General features: G+C 38.2%; 1 protein-coding gene across 14 annotated transcripts in view; it reads right to left on the bottom strand.

The window, feature by feature from the left end:
- HEATR5A (HEAT repeat containing 5A) overlaps window positions 1–16,437 on the bottom strand; it is a 122,758-nt gene that overhangs the window by 13,032 nt on the left and 93,289 nt on the right. For all 14 annotated transcript variants that reach the window (XM_058293600.1, XM_058293603.2, XM_058293607.2 and 11 more), the window contains 6 exons: window positions 15,833–16,012; window positions 13,282–13,504; window positions 10,289–10,534; window positions 8,421–8,548; window positions 6,419–6,566; window positions 5,129–5,401 (listed from right to left, as the gene is read on the bottom strand). In XM_058293600.1, the coding sequence (XP_058149583.1) occupies window positions 5,129–5,401; window positions 6,419–6,566; window positions 8,421–8,548; window positions 10,289–10,534; window positions 13,282–13,504; window positions 15,833–16,012 (1,198 nt within the window). The remainder of the gene's footprint in view (window positions 1–5,128; window positions 5,402–6,418; window positions 6,567–8,420; window positions 8,549–10,288; window positions 10,535–13,281; window positions 13,505–15,832; window positions 16,013–16,437) is intronic.

Raw genomic sequence — 16,437 nt, 5'->3', positions numbered from 1 at the left:
GGAGGTTCGGGGAACTGAACCTGGGGCCTCTCATGTGGGAGAGAGGTGCCTAATTTCTTGAGCTGCCTCCGCTCCCTGCTTTTGTTCTCTCATTATGTTTTCCTCTTTGTGTCTCTTTGTTGCATCATCTTATGTCAGCTCATGGTGCCAGCCAGTCATGTCAGCTTGCTGTCTTGCTTGTCTTTTTAAGGAGGCACTGGGAACCAAACCCAGGACCTCCCATGGGGTAGGTGGGATCTCAGTCGCTTGAGCTACACCTGATTCTTTCTCCTGCCAGCTACAATCTGCTCTGAACACCTCTAGGGAATATTTCTTACCATAGTCTTCAGTTCTATTTGGTTCTTTTCCATGGTTACTACCTCTTCATTGGTATTTTCTTTTCGTCCATGTATCATTTTTCCTGGTTTCCATTAGTTCTTTGTCCATGTTTTCTTCTAGCTCTTTAAGCTTATGCAGAACCATTTTTAAAAGTTTTGGCATGCCCAAGTTTTGTTTTCCCTTGTTCATGTTTTTTTTTTTTTTTTTAAGATTTTTATTTTTCTCCCCTTCCCCTGTCCCTACCCCCCCTTTGTGTGCTCTGTGTCCATTTGCATGTTCTTCTGTGTCCACTTATATTCTTGTAGGCGGCACTGGGAGTCTGTGTCTCTTTTTGTTGTGTCATCTTGCTGCATCTGTGTGTGCAGTGCCACTCCTGGGTGGGCTGTGCTTTTTTCGCATGGGGCGGCTCTCCTTGTGGGGCACACTCCTTGTGCCTGGGGCTCCCCTGTGTGGCATGGCACTCTTGTGTGTGGCAGCACGACGCGTGGGCCGGTTCATCACGTGGATCAGGAGGCCCTGGGTACCAAACCCCGAACCTCTGGATGCTCTATTAGTTGAGCCACATCTGCTTGACTGTTTTTCTATTGCTTTATTATGTCCTTGGAATGAGACATTATTTCCTGTTTCTTCCTATGTGTTGTAGTATTTTGTTGCAACCTGAACATTTTGATATTTTAACATGTTATCCTAGAATTTAGACACTGAGGCATCTGTACCTTAAGCTAGTATCCCACTAATATTAGGATGAGATTTCCTTGAATACCAAGAAGGAAAAAAATAAGAAAAAAAATTCCCCAAATATCTTTCCTACTCTTAGCAGATTGGCCCATATGAGTGCTTTCCTTCAGAGCTAAGAATAATTTCAGACAACAGCCCAATGCAAAAGCATAGGGTTCTCCCTATTCTTTTCTGAACATTTGCCTTATCCTGGCCATACATGTATAGATCTAAAAAGTTCCCTGTTTACAAAGCTCTGTATGTCCCATTCTCCCTAGGAAACAGCATTTCCTCATAGTTCTGTAAGTCACACACCCTTCAATCTTTTGCCCCAAAATGCTGCCATTTGACTCTTCTACAGTAATCTGTAGGAGAACTCAGTGGCACACTTCTATGTACAGGCTAAATTCTGGGAAGGAGATATGCTAAAGGTGTACTGATTCAGTCCTTCCGGCTGCCATAGGACAGCCTGGTAAAGCCGTACTTGAGCCCAGATGGTTCATGAGGGTTATTCTGCACTTTCCAGAAGAAGTACCAGGAGGTCCACACTGGGAGCGCAGGCTGGCTCTGTGGCAAGGCACTGAGGTTGTAATAGTCATGGTTCTCTAAGGAAATACAATCAATGGGAGATATACACACATCCACACACACATTATATAAATATTACCAGATTTTTTTTCAAAAAAGGAATTGGCTCTTTGACTACAGGAATGGGTAAGTACAAATTCTGTAGGGCAGGTTGCAAGCTGGGAACTCTGATGAAAGTTTTCCCCAGAAGAAGCTGGCTGGCTGAAGTAGAGATGGAAATTCTCCCTTCTGACAACTGAAATCATCACTGCTCCTTTTAAAACCTTCAAATGATTAGATGAGACTTCTCTCATTCTTAAAGGCAATCTCCTCAGTTGAAGGTAGATGTAATCAGCTATAGATGCAATCAACTTACTGAAGATTTAAGTCCATGAAATATCCTCACATCAACAATCAGGCCAGTTGCTGACCAAACAACTGGACACAATAACCTGGCCAAGTTGATACATGAACTTAACCATCACAGAAGTGATGGAGAAGGGGCCAGCAAGGACCCTATGAGATCATACAATTTTTAAGTTGCCTTTTTCTTGAATTTGGTGCTTGCCTATTACTGCAACCCTTTAGCTGTCTTCCAGAGCTATAAGATAGTTCTGCCAGTTGTTTGATGTTTAAAGGTTCTGTGGGTGGTCAGAGCCCTTGAGTGTCTTACTCTGACATCTTGATCTCACCCAATTTAACCATTTTTAAGTGTAGAATTCAGTGGCATAAATTATTGTTGTGCAACCATTATCACCATCCATTACGAATACTTTTTCATCACTCCACAAAGGAATTCCGTACTACTTAAGCAACAATTTCCTATTCCCCTTCTCCCAGCCCTTCATAATCTAATCTACTTTCTGTATGAAATTGCATTTTTGAGATATTTCATATATGTGGACTCATATAACATTTGTCCTTTATGTCAGTCTTATTATACTTAGCATGACATGTTCAAGGTTCATCCATGTTACAGTATTCATAAGAACTTCACTCTTTTTGTGTCCAAATCATATTCCATTGTATGTGTATATCACATTTTGCTTATCCATTCACCTGATGATGGACACTTGGGTTTTTTCCACCTTTTGGCAAAAGTGAATAATGTTGCTGTGAATAATGATTTTATTACAAGTTTGAGTTTGAGTACCTGTTTTCAATTCTTTTGGGTGGATTACATTTTGATGATTATAATGGATTAAAAATTTTCTTGAAACTGATATGTAACAAATTATTTGTGGAATTATTTAGAAAACGTTAAATATTTTTCCTTGAAAATATGAATAGAAAACAATGATATTTGAGTAATACTCCATCTATTATTTATTTTTATTTCTCTCCCCTTCCCCCCCAGTTGTCTGCTCTCTGTGTCCATTCACTGTGTGTTCTTCTGTGCCTGCTTGTATTCTTGTCAGGGGCACCTGGAATCTGTCTCTTTTTCTTGCGTCATCTTGCTGCGTCAGCTCTCCATGTGTGTGGTGCCATTCCTGGGCAGGCTGCACTTTTTCACGCTGGGTGGCTCTCCTCATGGGGTGCATTCTTTGCAAGTGGGGCTCCCCTAGATGGGGGACACCCCTGCGTGGCATGGCACTCCTTGTGCACATCAGCACTGTGCGTGGGCCAGCTCATCACACGGGTCAGGAGATCCGGGTTTGAACCCTGGACCTCCCATGTGGTAGGCAGACGCCCTGTTAGGCCAAATCCACTTCCCCATCTGTTATTTATATATTAATCTAGACTCAATAAGATAGCTAAAATAAAATTAACCCAAAATGTATCATTTAGTATCATTATACTTTGCTGTCTTATTTTTTTAATTCCCATCCCCTTGCAGTTTGCTTGCTGTCTGCTCTGTGTATCCATTTGCGGTGCATTATTCTGTGTGTCTGTATTTATTTTATTTATTCCTGTCCCCAGCCCTCCCCCCCCCCCGCTCCACAGCTTGCTTGTTGTTTTGCTCTCTGTGTCCATTTGCTGCGTGCTCTTCTGTGTTTTTTACTTGTCTCCCCTTTTGTTACATCACCGCAACTTAGCTAAGTTGGCTCTCTGCAGTGCTTGCGGGCCGGGCGGTACTTGCGGGCTGGTGGCTCTCTGCAGAGTGCAGGCAAGCCTGCCTTCACAAGGAGGCCCCAGGACATGAACCCAGGGCCTCCCATATGGTAGACAGGAGCCTAACTGATTGGGCCACAGCCGCTTCCCTTTGCTGTCTTATTTTATTTGGTAGTTGATAAATGTTGAATTCATTTGATTTTAAACTCTCTTTTCAGGGAATCTTTAGATATCTACTCAATGTAAAATATTAAAGTTTTCATGATTCAGAGGAATTGATAAATTAGGTTTAAGTTTAAAATGAAAGCGAAGAAATAAAGCTAGAATGGTCAAATTAATTTTTTCAGATGTTACTCAACAAAACTTGCACAGCATACTTTTACTTCTGTTCCTCTGCAATTGACATTTTCTGCCACTCTTACTGTAAGCAAGTATGTCAGAATAAGGAATACAGATTTTAATTCATATTGAACCTTAAAGTCATGAGGCTAAACATAAAATAACACATAAAATGGCCAAGGTACTTATAAGCAGAAATATTCTTACAAATTATATGCTAGATTCCCTGGAGGACATAAAATTTAGTTGGAAACAGGTATGTTTTTCTCTGGGTATGTATATATGTGTACTTATATGTCTATATACAATATAATATAATCATATATACTACCTCTGTATGACTTATTACAGCTACATAGCTGACCTATAGAAGCTATACACACACACAAACACACACACACACACATAATTCATTATAAGCTAGAATTTTTAGGGAAGCTTTTACAAATGAGGTAGGTCAGGAGCTCAACTTTGAAGGAAGGTAAAATTTTATAAAGTAGAGAAGGGATGGGGGGTTATTTCAGATTAAGTATCAGTGATTGATATCATAGAAACAGGAATGTGCATAGACTCTTCTGGGTATAAGATTCTCACAGAAATAATCAGGAGGAGGTAATGACTCACCTAAGCCACATGTTGGGCCTTATATGCTATATTAAAGTATGATCTTAATTCCTAATAGAACTGGCTATCATGGCAAACTTGTTATCATTGAGGCAAGGTAAGCCCATTAGAAATTATATACCATGAAATGCCCAAGAGGTAATAACTGCTAATGACTAGTTTAAAACAGTTTCAGTCACAGAAAAGCATATCTATATATAGTACTTGCTGCCTACTTTCATCGTTTTAGTAAAACATGTTAGTAAAATGTAATGGTAATCTTAGAGGATTAAAAACAATATCCATACCTTTGGGTTAACATTAGTTTAATGAGAAAAGGATTAGCAACTAGGATCCATTATTTGTTAAAACTATTTCTGGGAATGGATGTAACTCAAGTGGTTGAGTGTCTGCTTCCCATATGAGGTCCTGGGTTCAATCCCTGGTACCTTCTAAAAAACAAACAAACAAACAAACAAACAGATTTCTCTTCCTTCAAGGTCAAGTAAAGCAATCATATCCAAAGGCATACCTTCAGGAGAGCACACTGCAGGAAGTTCAGAGAGGATAACCAATGCAGCTGAAACCAATCTACTTCCATCTTCTGAGAGAATGTATGGTTTTGTAACTTTTACACCTGGGCTACCTGTCAATTTAGGATTTAGTTCTGGGAGTTGTCTAACAAGAATGCATACACACAATTCCAGTGTTGCAAAGACTAAAGACTTCCCAGGCACAAGTCCTCCTGTGTCCTTTCCTTCTCCGAACTCTGGCAGGGTTTCCTTTTCAGCAGCTCCATCATCAACTAAAAGAAAGAATGGCGTTTAATAAATACTTTGCATTTACTCCACTTTTGGTAGATGACAATTTAGCTCATTTCTATTACAGGTAACACATTTAAATGGCTAACATCTTGGGTGTCAAAGCTTGAAAGAGAAAGTAAAAGTCGTTGTCTTTATTATTATGACTTCTTATTGCAATGGGTCAAAATAAACCCTTGGTAACCCTTGGTTCTATAATATTGTCTGGTTAACTCCTTGATCTGTAGACTGTGAATCTGACAGCTGGAGCTCTAGCACTGACCTTGTGACCTTAAATGTTGATAGTGGTGAAAAAGAAGGATAGAAATCTAATTAGTTCCTGGTGTCTTCAAGAAACCACCATATCAGCCCCAGACTATCTCTGCACTTGTTCCCCCCTCCACCATGGCACCCTCGTCTGTTTGCACATTGTGTCTGCATATTGTCGTTCATCTTCTTTAGGAGGCACTGGGAACTGAACCCAAAACCTCTCATGTGGGAGGCAGGTGCCCAACTGCTTGAGCCACATCTGCTCCCTGAATTTGTTTTAAATGAGAAAATAAATCCTTGGATTTTTAGCCCACTGTCATTTGGGGCTTACTGTTAACTGTGGTTGAATGTTATCTTAAAATGATAAACTCACAAATACTGAATTAGACTTGTAAATAAGAAATTTAATCACTTTGCAAAACCCAGTTCATTATAAAAAAATTGTTAATGTTTTTCCACGTACATTGGTAAACTTTCGTAGCCACAGCAAGTACTCTACCAGTATAAAGGGATACTGTCCTCCCTCCTTCCTACCCCAGCAGGCTTTAAAAGTCTCATTTTATCATATAGTATTTTAGCTACTTTCAATTATCCAAGTTATCATGCAGAGTGAAAGAGGACTTAAAACCATGTCCAGAGAGATTATATCTGTGACCATATACAATAGATTATCATAATTACATAAATATATAAGTAATGCCTTAAAAAAATGATGCTAGGTTATTAATTTGGCACTAAGAGTTAACTCTTACCTTCTGCACTTCGTCTTTTCTCCTTCACATGCTCTTGAGCTGCACAGATAATCTGCCTTACCACTTCAAGTGAAGCCAATTGAATGGAAGGTGATTCTCTGGTCAAAATTACTCGATGCAGCACATTTAACAACTCGATACCCAAATCCTATCACAGAAAACATTTAGGGGTAACTGTATTGGAGATCCCACACTATTTTGGGGGGATTGGGTGTGGGGTGTTAAAAAATAACAATGCTAAATGCCATGACAAAATAAAGAAAATATAAACTGGTCACAAAATATAAATAATGGTTGGGAAAAACCTCTCACTTCACAGGGAGGGAACAGTTTATAAACAGGAGAACTTAGGATGTAGCTCAAGCAGTAAGGCGCCCACTTTCCACATGCGAGGTCCCAGGTTTGGTTCCTGGTGCCTCCTAAAGAAGACAAACAATGAGCAGACATGGAGCAAAAATAATGAGCATACAACAAGCAAAAACAAAAAATGAGCAGGAAGTGGATGTGGCTCAAGCGGTTGAGTGCCTGCCTCCCACAGATTGTTTCTGGTATCTCCTAAATTAAAAACAAAACAAAAAACAGACAATAAGCAGACAACATGTAACAAAAAACAAAAAACAAAAAACAATGAGCAGATAACAAGCAAAAACAACAAGCATACAGACAAGGGAGCCATCTCAGGGGGGTGGAGGTAATACTGGCTAAGTTTTCCTATAGTAAATTCTAGAAATACTATCTCATTTAATGTTCATTCTTATATTTAGTAGCAAAAAGCACTAACTTGGGAATGTTTACTTTCTCAAATAGGGTTATATAACACTTGTTCCACTTTAAATCAGCTTGATTGCTCTTTAGTCCAATCTTTTAGGAGATAACATTTATGAAAAGGTCTTTTTCACATAGGTCATAAACAGGGAAAAAGGAAATTCCCAAAACAAGATGGAAAATTTGGCTAAAAGATTACAAGGGTGGCCATGTAGATGCCAATATTTACATAATAAGGATTTTTAGCAATAAATAATATAAAGAATGAGGAAGAAGTATGACATTAAAAATGTTAATAAGTTAACAATCATAGAATGTATATTGCTCTAAAGAATAAAATATCTTTCATTCTGGTGGCTCTCTTTCATCTTTGAAAGTAACTGAGTAAATCTGTAATTATAATATTTTAACATACAGGATGAACAAGCAGAGTTTAACATTTATTCAAGTACATGCCAAGTCAGGTAGAAACCTGACTAATGCTTTAAATCTCATAAACGGCTGTGTTAATTAGTTAAATTGCAGATAGTTTACATAGAGAGGAAATCACTTCATCCATTTTCTTAACATTCAAGAATCAATGATGAAAAAATTAATATACTGGAAAACACCTGATACTAAGGTGGCTGTCCAATGCATAGCCACCCTTGAGAAAAGCAGTCAAAGGAAGTGCCATGCTTTCTACCGCAATCCTCTTATCATGACCACAAATGGGTCCAGGATTAGTGCTAGGCTCCATTTACAGGCTGGCCAGTAGCCTCTTAAAAAAAGACCTGGAGAGACAACTCCCCAACAGGAAAATTTATAATGGACAATAACTTTATGGATTAATTAGATCCTTTCTTGGGGAAATGAAATATAATATACTGACATAGAAAGAGGAGGGATATATAGAAGCAGAGAGAGATATAGGGAAAGCCACAAGTGACTAATGACTAATGTATTGAATAATGAAGATATAGAACTTTCCCATCATCTCAGAAAGTTTCAAAAAATAGAGTTGTTATATAGAGAGGTGAGTTGGTTGCAGCAGCAGCAGAGGCAGAGAGTGGCAGAGTCAGTAAGAGGCATGGTTGCTCCTGGGTCACCACAGCTGCTTTCTGCAGTCCAGTTCCGAGGCTTAGCTGTGCAGCTGCTAAGTTCTCCCTGTTTACTCTCTGTTCACTGAAGTAACCTGACCATAGGTTTCTGTTCCCTGAAATCTGCAGGAGCCTAACAAAAAAATCCAAGAAATCACCTGATCACTGCCAATTTTAGATCTGGGCCAAGGAACATCTAGAAGGGCCTGTAATGCGTGTAAACAAGCAGTGATGCTTTCCATGGTTGCATCTGACCGTAAGGAACATAGAAATTCCACACTAATTCCTGCAGAAGCAGAAAAAGAAAATTGGTGTCTTTGAGATTCGTAGTTTACAAAGTTAAATCCTTAATCTTCTATTTTTACAATAAGATACACACATAAACTTAGCAAAAAAGGTAAGCCAAATAAACCATAATTGAACTTAACTCTCTAACCCATTAAGTGGTAAGGCAAATCCCTTAATAGTTTGTTTTTGCTTACAAGTATATAAGGATATTCTCAACGAGGCTTTGGGCACTATTGCTTAGCTGCTATGAAATAGTTCAAAGATGCATGTATCACAATAAAATTGTACCAGAGAAATTAATATGAAGAGTTGCATGTCATAAAGTTATTTTTTGAATAAAATTTATTGATTACTGTATATTTGGCACTGTGCTTTACATATATTTATTTCACTTAATTCACCAATGAAGTAGGCACTATTAATACCCATTTTCAGACATGAAAGTGAGCATAGAGCCCTTAGGTAATTTAAGTCGCTCAAGGTCAGTTACAATGTGACATATCAAGAATTTGAACTCAGGTGGTCAAACTGTCTTTTTTTTTTTTTTAAACTTTATTGTGAGTCCTTTTGTTTAAAGATTTATTTTTATTTATTTCCCCTTCCCACCTCCCCCCTCAGTTGTCTGCTCTCTGTGTGTTCTTCTGTGTTTGCTTCTATTCTTGTCAGCAGCACCAGGAATCTATGTCTCTTTTTGTTCCGTCATCTTGCTGTGTCAGCTCTCTGTGTGTGTGGCGCCACTCCTGGGCAGGCTGGACTTTCTTTTGTGCAGGGCGGCCCTCTTTACGGGGTGCATTCATTGCACGTGGGGCTCCCCTACGTGGGGGACACCCCTGAGTGGCAAAGCACTCCTTGCACACATCAGCACTGTGCGTGGGCCAGCTCACCACATGGGTCAGAAGGCCCTGAACTGTGGACCTCTGCTTCTCAGTCAAACTGTCCTGTGCTCATAATAACTGCAATCCTCCATTCTATAATAGCATGGTTTTGAAAAGTTCTTATCCAAGGCAAATGGAAACACGATTTTTAATATGCCCAAGAATATAGGAAATCTGGTCATGCTGGCCTACAGAGGAATAATTGTAGACTTACTATAAATCTCGCTTAATTCAATCATTTACATTTATAACCCTTACAATTCATTGGATCAATAATTTCTTTATAGGTAATGATTTTATGGTGTATATCCTCAGAATTAGGTTAAAAATGAAAAACATTTATTCCATTTATTTTAGAAGCACAGTGAGCTATCTAGAAAGAGACCTCATTTTAAAAAAGAAGTTCCAGGAAAGCTAAAAAATGGGTTAAACGTAATTAATCTTTGACCTTAGGTATCTGCTTCCGATTCTGCATCACTAAATGTTCTTTCTCAAACCCTGTAATCCTTGAAAGGAGGAAAAATCCCTCAGTATATCAATAAACACACACTTACACACACACAGAGCCTGAGAAATCCAGACATCTGCAGGCACCACATGGATCTTTAAAAAATCATGTGGAAAAGGCTAAGCTTCTCCTACAATTCTGTAATTTTTTAATAATTCATTCAAACTCGATACTGAAGCCAACTTATAATAGGATTCTATTCTTAGTAACTTTGTAATTTTATAAAATGTATCTACACTTATTCAATTAACTCAACACTATCACCAACACCTGAAGAAGAATGTGGCGGTAGTCACTAAGAGTTGATAGGGAGGAAGGCACAACTCAAGGATAACCCTCTGAAATTTTCACTGACCTAAAATAAGATGGAATCTATCAGTGTAGACATCCTCAGGAGACTTTACTATAGTCCCAGATGATGAATCCTGACACATGGAAGTTGGCGTAACAGGTCTTGAGAGATTAGATGCTCCTTCTTCTGGGTCAGCCGCAAAGCCTGTGCTTGTAAGCCACAATGCTGTAGCATGGAGAATAAGGGCCCAGGAGTTGTAATAATGCAATTTTGCATTTTCACTAGTCTCTGCTGTGTAGAAAGCACCTCCTATCAAAAAAGGGAAGAAAACAGTTTTAAAAGGAATAAAATAAGAGGTTAGCTTCTTGTACATTTTCTTTTTCCTGTTACAATAAACAGACATTTCCATCACTCCAAAAGTTCCCTTGCACCCCTTTCCAGTCAGTCTCCTATACTACAAGGCAACCACTTTCTGACATTTATTATCACAGATTAGTATTGCCTGTTCCTGAACTTCATATAAATGGAAACACAGTTAGCACTCATTCTTGGCTGCCTTTTCTTCGCTTAACAATTTTTGGAGATTCATTCATTCTGCTGTGTTATCAATATTTTGTCATATAAGTTTTTTTTTTCTCCTGGGAGCACAACTACTGGTCCTTGGGCTGATGTTTCCTTTACTTTATGAGAAACTTGCAGTCTAATTCTTAAATTTTTATTTTTAATCATAAAATATTTTAAAACAAACTGTGTATGTGCGCATGTATAACGCAAATACTGCTACCCATTCACTCACCTCCAAGATCAACATTAAGATTTTGACTTATTTTTTTTAATCTTTCTTGTATTTTTCTTAAAAAATCAAAAACTTTGTTACATGCCTAATTTTTGCCCCTTTCCCTAACCACTTTCTTCATCTTCAAGGTGGTGTGAATCATTCCTAAGTTCAGTTTTCTACTTCTACAACAGATAAATGTATTCTTAAATAATATGTGCTTAAAAGTTTACTTAAAAGACATTACATTGTATGCATCCTTTTTAAACTGTTTAACCAAAAGTTATTTTTTGTGAGATTTACTTATGTTACTATATGTCTGTTGAATTGTGTAATTAAATGAGCTTATTTCCATTTTCTTTCCACTTTTCTGCTGTTAAAAAGTAATACAGTAAATACTCTGCATATCTCTTTCTGTATCATTCCAATCAAAATTCTAATAGAAGTTGACAGGTGAATTCTAAAATTCATACCAAAAAGAAAAGATATTTTGGAAGAACATGGAGAAGAATAAGAGCAGCTACCAAATATCCAACTCATAAAATGTGGTATTAATAACTGGCTATAAAATGAGATATCTATCTCCATTCCACACACACAAATTCCAGCTGGATTAAAATTAAAAATTCAGAAAGCAAACCTGTAAAGCTTATATTTCTTTATGATCTGAGTAAAAAAAATATATCACTTGTAAGAAGAGAAACCATAAACACATTAATTTTTAAAACTGAAAGAAAACATAAACTGCAGACCAGAAGACATCTACAAGATATATAACAACAAAGGAATAGTATTAAAAATAAATAATGCAGGAAGTGGATGTGGCTCAAGCCATTGGGTGACAGCCTCCCACATGGAAGGTTCCTGGTGCCTTCTAAAGAAGTTGAGCAAGACAGTGTGCTGATGCAACAAGATGACACAACAAGGAGATACAATGAGAAGACACAATGAGAAACACAACAAACGGAGAGCAGATGTGGCTCAAGCAATTGGGTACCTCTCTTCTACATGGGAAGTCCTGTGTTCAGTTTCCAGTGTATCCTAAAAAGAAGATGAGGAGACACAGAGAGCACACCACGAACAGACACAGCGGGCAGAGAGCAAGCGCAAACAACAACGGGGGGGGGGAGGGGTGAGAAGCAAATAAATAAATCTTAAAAAAATATATATAAAATGAAGAAATATATAATCAATTAAAAATCTATAAGAAAGTGACAAACATTAAATAAAAAATGGGCAAAGATTATAATTAAGTGATTTATGGAAGAAACTTAAACAGTTCATAAAACTATGAAAAGATGCTCAATCAAGGAAATAGAAAATAAAACAATAAAATAATATTTAATGCCCATCAGTTTAGCAAAAAACTTTAGTATGATAATATATAATATTGGGAAGATGTGGAGAAAGAAAAACATGTTGCTGGTTGGTGTGTGAATTATCTTGTGAGATTAAGATGTATATGCTCTATGACCTGGGGAATCAAATTCTAGGGGTCTAAACTGAAGCACCCTCACATGCTTATTTTCTGAATAAAAATAATTTGGTGAGAAATGTTTCAGATAAACATCACTTGTTAAAGGAGAAGTTTTGAAAATATAAATTACTAACTGTAGCAGTTTGATATTATTTATGAATTCCAAAAATGATATTTATTTTTGTAAACTGGTCTGTTCCTCTAGGTGCAATACCTTTTGAATGTATTAGACTCAGCTGAAATGCCTTTGATTAAATTATGTTAAGTTTAGGGCTTTGATTTATCATGTCATTAGGGTAGCTCAGTTTGAGGCCTGCCAGCTTTGTGGGCGATATAAATGGACACTCAATTAAGAAGACATAGAAGTAGATACACAGAGAAGAGTGAGAGCTCCACAGACAGAGCAGAGGCCCTAGGAAGAACATGCATGAATCTTTCACCTGATAGTCTACAGCTGACCTTGTGAAGAGAACAGAGTAGTTGAGCCCGGAAAGAAACGAGCCCCAGGAGAGAGTCAAGCCCTGTATCAGCCTACAGCTGAGATTGGAAAAAGCTGGACGCACAGAGCCTTAAGAGGGAAGAGGGCTGAACCCTTGCAGATGTCATCTGCCATCTTGCTTCAACATGTGGCAACAGAGTTTGGTAAGGAAGTAACCTTGAGTTGGACTCTTTAGGGCCTTGTAACTGTAAGCTTTTACAAAAACCAACAGCTTTCTGGTACTTTGCATCAGCAAACTGATGCAGTTGGCTGACTAACACACTAACGGACACTTGAGGAATTATCTAAATAATTTATATCCTTACCTTCAACAGGAAGTTGGGAGGCAAATTCTGAAGGCAAAGTTAAGAGAGCAAAATCCTGAAGTGCAGCAAGCCAGAGTCTACTTAATGTGCCAAGATCTACGCTTACTAAGTCAAGCAGTCCATCTAGTGAATATGATGCATTTCTGACACTCTCTTCTGGACAGGTGGTAGTCTTCAAAGGTTGGCTGTGGTTTTTCTGTCTTTCTACAGCTATTATATAGACCTGTTAAAAGTTAATTAGTAAACAGGAATATTTTGCATCCACTGAAAAGGTGCCACACTATTTTAACTTGCTTAAGAGGCAGACTTACCTTTGAGCCTATCAGAGTTGAAATGTATTATGATATCAAGCAGGTATACATGTACAATTACACATAAAAGCTGGGGCAGAGAGATTAAAAAGTATTATCTTCAATGAGATACTTTAGGGATAATAAATACCCGGCAAATATGCTGCCACTTAGCAGTTTCACAACCGTGACAGTTATATCTAACTGATTGTGGCACTCTGTCTTACTACACCTAGTTATGAACTTATAATCCTTCTTACCACATGGCTCCAAGCAATTATCTCTGAACTGAAATAAGTAAAATACTGGAAATATTTTCATTCAAACTGAGTACTAATTTACATAAGTTTACATGAACAGATTTAACATGACTGTTTACAGGACTTCAAAAAATTGAAGTATTCGACATAGTATATAATGTAACTATTAAAAGTTAAATGAATTAGAAACAAATACAGACATTCAAGTAATGAGCACTATCTTTCTATCCACAACTCTAAAATCCAAAAAAGCTCTGAAAAATGTAAGTTTGTGGCAAACTAATCTGGTGACAAAACCAAACTTACATGAGATTATTTATACTCTCTATTCTCCCATAGTAAGAAGAGTCAAACATTTTGCTACAGGTATATTCATATGCTTGATTATAGATTCTACGGTATTGCCCCAGAATTCCTGGATATATTATGCAATACATGGAATATGTTTAAGAAAATCAAATACTATATTACTTCTCTAAAATCCAAAATTTCTGTCTCCAAGAATTTCAGATAAGAGATTACAAATCTCAATTACACAGAACATCTTGGTCAGTCATTATTTAGTTTAACTGAGGAAAGGATAGAAGAGCTAATGGGCTTAAGCTAGAGCACAGTAAATTTAAATTATTATACAGAACATTATATGAGAAGAGAGTTATTTGTAAAATAGATTACACATTATAGAATGTTTGCTCTAGTAAAAGCACATGCTTAAAAGCATAAAGAGTTGACTGATAAATACCATTAGACCCACTTTATTAAATCTAGGCAGAGCTACTCCCTAACCAAGGTTTATCAACTCTAAATAATAACAAAAACAGAAATTCTACAACCTTCAGATTTTAATTAGCTCTACCAAAGGAAGCCTTTTCTTACATATTGGTTAATTCTCTCAGTTGTTATTTGAAAGGCTTAACTTCATTTAAAAAATGATACATATATGGGAAAAGGTTATGGCTCAACTGATAGAGCATCCGCCTACCATATGGAGGGTCCAGGGTTCAATACCCAGGGCCTCCTGACCCATGTAGTGAGCTGGCTCATGCACAGTCCTGCCACGCGCAAGGAATGCCATGCCACACAGGGGTGTCCCCTGGATAGGGGTGCCCCATGTGCAAGGATTGCGCCCCGCAAGGAGAGCTGCCCTATGTGAAAGAAGCGCAGCCTGCCCAGGAGTGATGCTGCACACACAGAGAGCTGACACAGCAAGATGATACAGCAAAAAGAGACACAGATTCCTAGTGCCACTGATAAGAATGTGAGTGGACACAGAAGAACACACAGTGAATGGACACAGAGAGCAGACAATGGAGGGGGGGGAAGAGGAGAGAAATAAAAGAAAAATAAATAAAATAAATGTTCAAAAAAAAGAATACATGCGTAACATATTGTTTTAGTTTCCTTGCCTGCTCAAGCAAATATTAATACCATGCAATGGGTTGGCTTAAACAATGGGAATTTAATGTCTCAGGATTTGAGGCTAAGAGAAATCCAATTCAAGGACTCATCAAGGTGATGCTTTCTTCCCAAAGACTGGCATTCTGGGGCTGGCTGCTGGTGATCCTTGGTGCTTGGTTCCTCCGTCATATGGCAATGTACATGGCAACCTCTCCTGTTTCCACTGACTCTCAGCTTCTGGTTGTTCCCTCTGTGGCTTTCTATCTGTCTGAATTTCATTCTGATTATAAAGGACTCGAGTAATAGGATTAAGAACCATCCTGATGAGGCTGTGTCACATCTTAACTGAAGTAACCTCATCAAAAAGTCCTACTTACAATGGGTTCACACCCACAGGAATGGATTAAGTTTAAGAACATGTTTTTCTAGGGTACATAGCCCATATCACCTTACATATCAATCGGTACAAATAAATCTCATGTTAGAACTCTTTTGGACTTCTAAAAATGGACTTTATATGTTCTAGTAGTTAATTTGAGTTTATAGCCTAAGGTATTTATTTAACAACCTCAACATTTCATTTACAAATTGAGACATACTAACCTCTGCCCATGCTTTTAGCACAGCTAAGATCTCCATGGTAGAAGCACTTTCATTATATAAGTGACTTAGAGCTTCTTTTCCAGCCTGTATTTTTGTCAATGATGAAACGAGCAACTGATGAACTCTTCGGAGATCGTTAAGGTCACTTACAACTCCACTTGCTATCCAGGCACTGCAAACCTGGTTTTTAAGAAAATCAAACATTATATTTAAAAATTATAAATATCCCCCCTTGTGAGTTCAGCAGAACTCATCCATACATCAGGAATCTAGTCACTGAAAACATCTTGCTATCAAGAAACCCAATGGAATAGTAATGATAATGACAGTCAAAAGGGAACGAAGTCTAACATTCTAAGGCTGAAGCATGGAAACCAGTGCTAATAACCATATAAACTGGGAAACGGACTTTGGCCCAGTGGTTAGGGCGTCCGTCTACCACATGGGAGGTCCCTGGTTCAAGCCCCGGGCCTCCTTGACCCGTGTGGAGCTAGCCCATGCGCAGTGCTGATGTGCGCAAGGAGTGCTGTGCCACACAGGGGTGTCCCCCGCGTAGGGGAGCTCCACGTGCAAGGAGTGCACCCGTAAGGAGAGCCGCCCAGCGC

Source organism: Dasypus novemcinctus, chromosome 3, assembly GCF_030445035.2.
Source record: "Dasypus novemcinctus isolate mDasNov1 chromosome 3, mDasNov1.1.hap2, whole genome shotgun sequence".
NCBI lineage: Eukaryota > Metazoa > Chordata > Mammalia > Cingulata > Dasypodidae > Dasypus > Dasypus novemcinctus.
Note: the sequence above shows the minus strand (reverse complement) of the source record. Positions and strands in the feature narration are given on the sequence as shown.